Source organism: Cryptotermes secundus, unplaced genomic scaffold (genome assembly GCF_002891405.2).
Source record: "Cryptotermes secundus unplaced genomic scaffold, Csec_1.0 scaffold122, whole genome shotgun sequence".
Classification (NCBI taxonomy): Eukaryota; Metazoa; Arthropoda; class Insecta; order Blattodea; family Kalotermitidae; genus Cryptotermes; species Cryptotermes secundus.
In genome coordinates this window covers 1090115-1095094 of record NW_019738954.1, presented here as the reverse complement: position 1 = coordinate 1095094, position 4980 = coordinate 1090115, and the positions used below count along the sequence as shown (strand labels likewise).

At 41.9% G+C, this 4980-nt stretch overlaps 1 protein-coding gene across 1 annotated transcript in view; it reads right to left on the bottom strand.

Annotated features, from left to right (window-relative positions):
- Positions 1–4576, bottom strand: part of LOC111871359 (cuticle protein) — a gene marked incomplete at its 3' end in the record, with an annotated part of 13875 nt that extends 9299 nt beyond the window's left edge. The window contains exons 1-3 of the mRNA XM_023864416.1: positions 4568–4576; positions 3591–3761; positions 623–760 (exon numbers count right to left, since the gene is read on the bottom strand). Of these exons, the coding sequence (XP_023720184.1) occupies positions 623–760; positions 3591–3761; positions 4568–4576 (318 nt within the window). The remainder of the gene's footprint in view (positions 1–622; positions 761–3590; positions 3762–4567) is intronic.
- Between the last annotated feature and the right edge of the window lie 404 nt (positions 4577–4980).

The following is a 4980-nucleotide window of genomic DNA, read 5'->3' as shown; positions in this document are numbered from 1 at the left end:
CTGCCTTCTAAAAGAAGTTATTGAAGGAAAGATAGATGGGCGGATAGAAGTGACCAGAAGACGAAGAAGAAGACGTAAGAAGATGCTGGATGACCTTGGGGACAGAAGAGGATATTTACATTTGAAGGAGAAAGCCCTAGATCACATCAAGTGGAGGAACTGTTTTGGAAGAGACTGTGGACCTGTCGTCTTGACAGATTACGGATGAATGAATGAATACTTGGAGGGCAAAATCCTAATGGTTTCAGGGTTGATTACAGCGTTCCTGACCCCATATATTTCCACATTCAATCAAGTAAATTATTCCTTATTGGTTAATGCCACTGTGTAAATCCGCCCTTGTTTGATGACAGGCGCATGCGCGATACAGTCCCGTGCCCTGAGGTTACACTTCAGCATGAATCCGTGCCGAAGCTGATGTTTGTAAACTAAACTTCCTATACAACAGTAATCATTTAATCATCTCTTGCAGAATGAAACGTAACTATGAAGTGTGTATGTAACAATATGAGGTGACAGAATCTGCTTATTGATGCTCGTGTTGAATTACAGGGTGAATGGCGTGTCCTGATTTCTCAACTTGAGCATGGAACCCGGTGTGTTTGTCAGCGGTGTAGTGTACTGTACGGGTGGTGCCATCTGGTTCCAGCAGCTTGTAGTAACCTTCGACTTTGTGGCCGTCACGTTTCTCAGCCTGCTCCTTGATGTCATGAGTGTGTGTGTCCTTCACACCGTACTTGAACTCGTATTTTGGATGAGCCTAAAGAATAGCATAAAAACATAAAAGAGTTCAAATATTTTCCATTAGATTTTGATGCATGATTTGGGGGAGAAGGGAACACATATAGGTTATTGGCGGGTAGGCCAGAAGGAAAAAAGACCACTAGGACGACCAAGACAGTTCGGGAATGAAACTCCCAGGTTCCATAAATATCTGAGAAGTTCTTGAGTAACTGTACAACTGGCGGCTTCTCAAGATGTGCTCAGCTCTGATGTCAGTTTAATTCTAACAGCTGCATTGAAATCCCGACAGAAATCGCGTTTCGACCATGGTAAAATGTAAAATTATGCGATCCTATATGAGGATCACTTAAGCTTACGTTCGTAAAATTATTTCTAATCTTGACACAGATACGACAACTAGGATGTGAATGTGAACAGAGATTACTCCTGGATTGTAACACCGCATAGTTCAGAGACAGACCAATTGGTTCGGGAGATCACAACGTCTCCATATTAAGGGTCAAAGAGTAACCCAAGAAAGAAACCAGCACAAGCACCTAGCGGCCTGCTTGTGCTCTTAGACCCTGCCGATAGAGGCAACATGTTCCTTGGACACGTTCGGATATCTCCAAAATATCCCTCGTTACAACCAAAAAGTCTGTATTCTTCATAGTCGCTGCTATGAGAATCTCAAATCTAACAAGGATTTTTCTGCCAATAGTTCACACTATATCCTGTAGCGAGCTGATCACAGCGGCCACGCGGTCTAAGGCATGGATTAGGATTGTGGGTTCGAACCCCACTACAAGCATGGATGTCTATGTCCGTTTATTCTGTGTTTTTGCTGTCCTGTAAGTGTGTAGGTAGCGGCCTATCGACGAGCTGATCCCCCGTCCAAAGGGTCCTACACACTATGTGAAAGACCAAGAAACTGAAAAGCGGCCATGTGACAACAAAGGACTCTAGAGCCATAGATAGATAGATAGATAGATAGATAGATAGATAGATTTTTTGATAGATTTTTTATTTAACACTGTAAATATAACAATGACAATAATTCTTACAACACAACATGTAAATGAAGGTAATTAAATTGTGTACTAAATTTTACGTGCCGTTGCAGAACAATGAAATTTATCTTGTTACATACCCGAAAATTTTGAAAAATATTTAAGAAGGCTATTATAACTGAGCTAATCTGCTAGAAATGTCGAAATGCGTCCCCTCATGGTGCACAGGCCTATGTTATTAAAATGGCCTCTTTACTAGTTAGCAACGAAACTCCTTTGTTGCAGGTACAAAAGCCATTGCAGCAAAGCTAACAAGCAGCAGCACATATATGGTCTATATTTCGTGAGTAATCATGTAAATGAAAGTGTTTCGCTCTACAAAATACTCGTATGTGCAGTGAGATCATCTCTGAGCCTACTGTGAACCGATGACCCGTCAGGAGGAGAAGCCTGACGCATCCCTCGACCCGCAGATTTCTTACATGCAAATATACATCCTGACATTGAGCTGGGGTGTGAGTCCTTGTTGTTCTTACGTAACTACTTTTCCCACAAGTATTGTATGCGAGCAATTATTATTCCAATGCTTAAGTTACACGTGGCATTTTGCCACAGGAAATCACTTCATCACACGAGAAGATACAGTGAAATTGCAACAAGGGGCTATGAATCATAAACAAAACGCAGAAATTCACTTCACAATAGCCGTTTGACGACGCAGTGGGACGAAACTGAAGATAATTTGAATGTGCATTGGCATTTGATTTTGAGGTTCCGTTAAAAGTCCCAATCTCCGCTAGATAATTTGGTGGAAGACGGCCTTCCTCTTCCGCTTGAGCGGCTCTGCGATTTACCGGAAAATTTCAAATGATGTCATTAGCAAAAAAAAAAAAAGAAAATTTGTCCCTATGGTTCACTGACCTGTAGGGAGTGGATGTATAGCTCCACCGCTAGGCGGAGGTATGTGGTCAGCTTCACGACCGGACCGGTTTATTCCTGGGGAAAATATTCCCCCACACGCATTGGATTAGAGATTAGGTGGTCTTCAGAGCCAGTCTAGACATTATTGAGGAAAGAAAAGCCACTTGCCCCTACTGGAAATTGAACCCCCCGCCGACCAGCTTCTAACCAGTCAATATATCAACTGAATTATCCCCGTTGTGTTTGTGTGAAGTGTCACTCACACGATGAATCTTCGTTTGAATAAATGAAGTCTGATATTTAATTAAGCAGCATACCGTGAGAAGAATAGGAGCATCACGGTATGGCTTCATTAGCTTGCGTATCGGAGGTGAGTGATGGTATCAAATGCACTGATAAGCGTCTCATTGAAGGCTGTGTGTGGACTCGCTGGTAAAAGGAAACCTCTCTGCTCCTCCCGGTTATAGAACTCCTGTCATCCAGTCACTTAAATGACTGTGGTATCCTAACTGCCGATCTTTATATAGGGCAAAGTTTATGTTTAACTTACAGGTGTCATATTAGAGCAACTTTATGTTTTTGAGATTATAGTATTCTGCGTTCTGTAGTCTGCGTTCTGTAGTTTTCATCGATTTTTTCAGAGAAAAATTCCGCTTTCATCTTCACGCATAAACTTAGATGGGATCTCCAGATATTTCCGAAAAGTTGTAACCACACACCAAACTACACGACGTCATAACCCAGAATAACACAGCCTATATTTCACAGCCGTCAAAGCCTTAAATTTAAATTTATTCTGGCTGTCAATAGAGACCTCGTCAGAATTCATTGAACAGTTGGATACGTTAATCATTCTGTCGGCTCTCATTATTCGGTTAAAAAAATTAAAAGATACTTTACGAACCAGTGTCACTTCTGTCCGCTAGAGGCACTTACATCGTGATGAACTTCTACGTCATGCGCCTCGGGCTCGTGGCTGTACTGCACCTGAGGCACATGTTGAAGCAGCTGCTCGATATGCTCAGGTATTCCGTGCTGTACATCTTCTTGCACCTGGATAGGGTAGGCCTGGGAGCACACTGCCAGCAACAGCACTGCAGCAACAACCTGCCATAGTCGCCAGCTTGGTAAAGAATTGCCCCTTCCTCTATCGAAACGGAACTTACTTTATTGTTTCATAACAGCCGCCACTGTACTCTAGCCGGGGCCTGGTCAGTTCAGAACAATTCACATTCATTTCTCTCAGACACTCCAGCCCATCTATGCCTGTGTCCATAGGTATGTCTCTCTTCCCTTCAGGTTTACCGATTAAAATTGTATTCAATTTATATTTCCCTCGTGCGAGCTAAATATTTCTTTCCTGTCATTCTTCTTTTATTACCAAAATAATATTTGATTAGAGATATAATTTACGAACCTCCTCGTTATTCAGTTCCCTCTCCAAAATTCTTGTTTCAGCATCACTTCTACTTCTTTTGCTTTTTATTTTCTTGGGGTTGGGCTGAGGCTGTGTCCACCTGGTACGTTGGCCACTAATTGGCATATTGTACCAGCCCCGGAGTCTGAAGGAGTCGGTGAAATAATTGGTAGGGAAAATTGAATTACTCGGATAAAACATTCCCCTGTACCGCTTTGTTCACCACAAATCCCACATGAGTTGACCTGAGCTCGAAACCGTGTCACCGCTGTGGAAAACAGACGACTAACCGTCTAAGCTATGGCACGGCCCCTATTGTCTCTTCTAAGTCTAGGACTGATCCTAGCCTCCGAGGTTAAATATGGAGACCAACGGTACGTAGGAAGTTAACTTTGATCAGAACCTGACGGCACAGAACAGGTGTAGCGTCACTCAGACAGTATAATGTTCAGTCCTGTTCAACATCTGTAGCTGTAACTTTCATACACATGCTTACCTTGGTCATTGTTATCCGCTTGGGAAACTTTCCCTGTTACAACTGCTCAACATAAAATGTCACTCTCATTTATATATCAGTGGACTTCCTTGCTCTGTCACACATGAAGTGTGTGCCTCTCTTTTACTTTCCGTTTGTTTTGTTTCCGTATTTTCCCTTCATCCCTTAGTTCATTTTCGTTTTTTCTGTCTTTAAAATATTGCCTTTCGGGCAGAATCATGTGAGTACAATCTAAATTGATCTTTGTAAGAAAAACATGCCACACTAGTAAGGGGAACGATTGGTAGGAAAAGTTGCATAGGATATGTAAACGTAACAGCGTTATGTTCAAGTTTATTCCTATGAGACATGTCATACTTTCTCTTTTTGTAAGAATTCTGTTATGAATATCATTTGCTTAACACATACACATT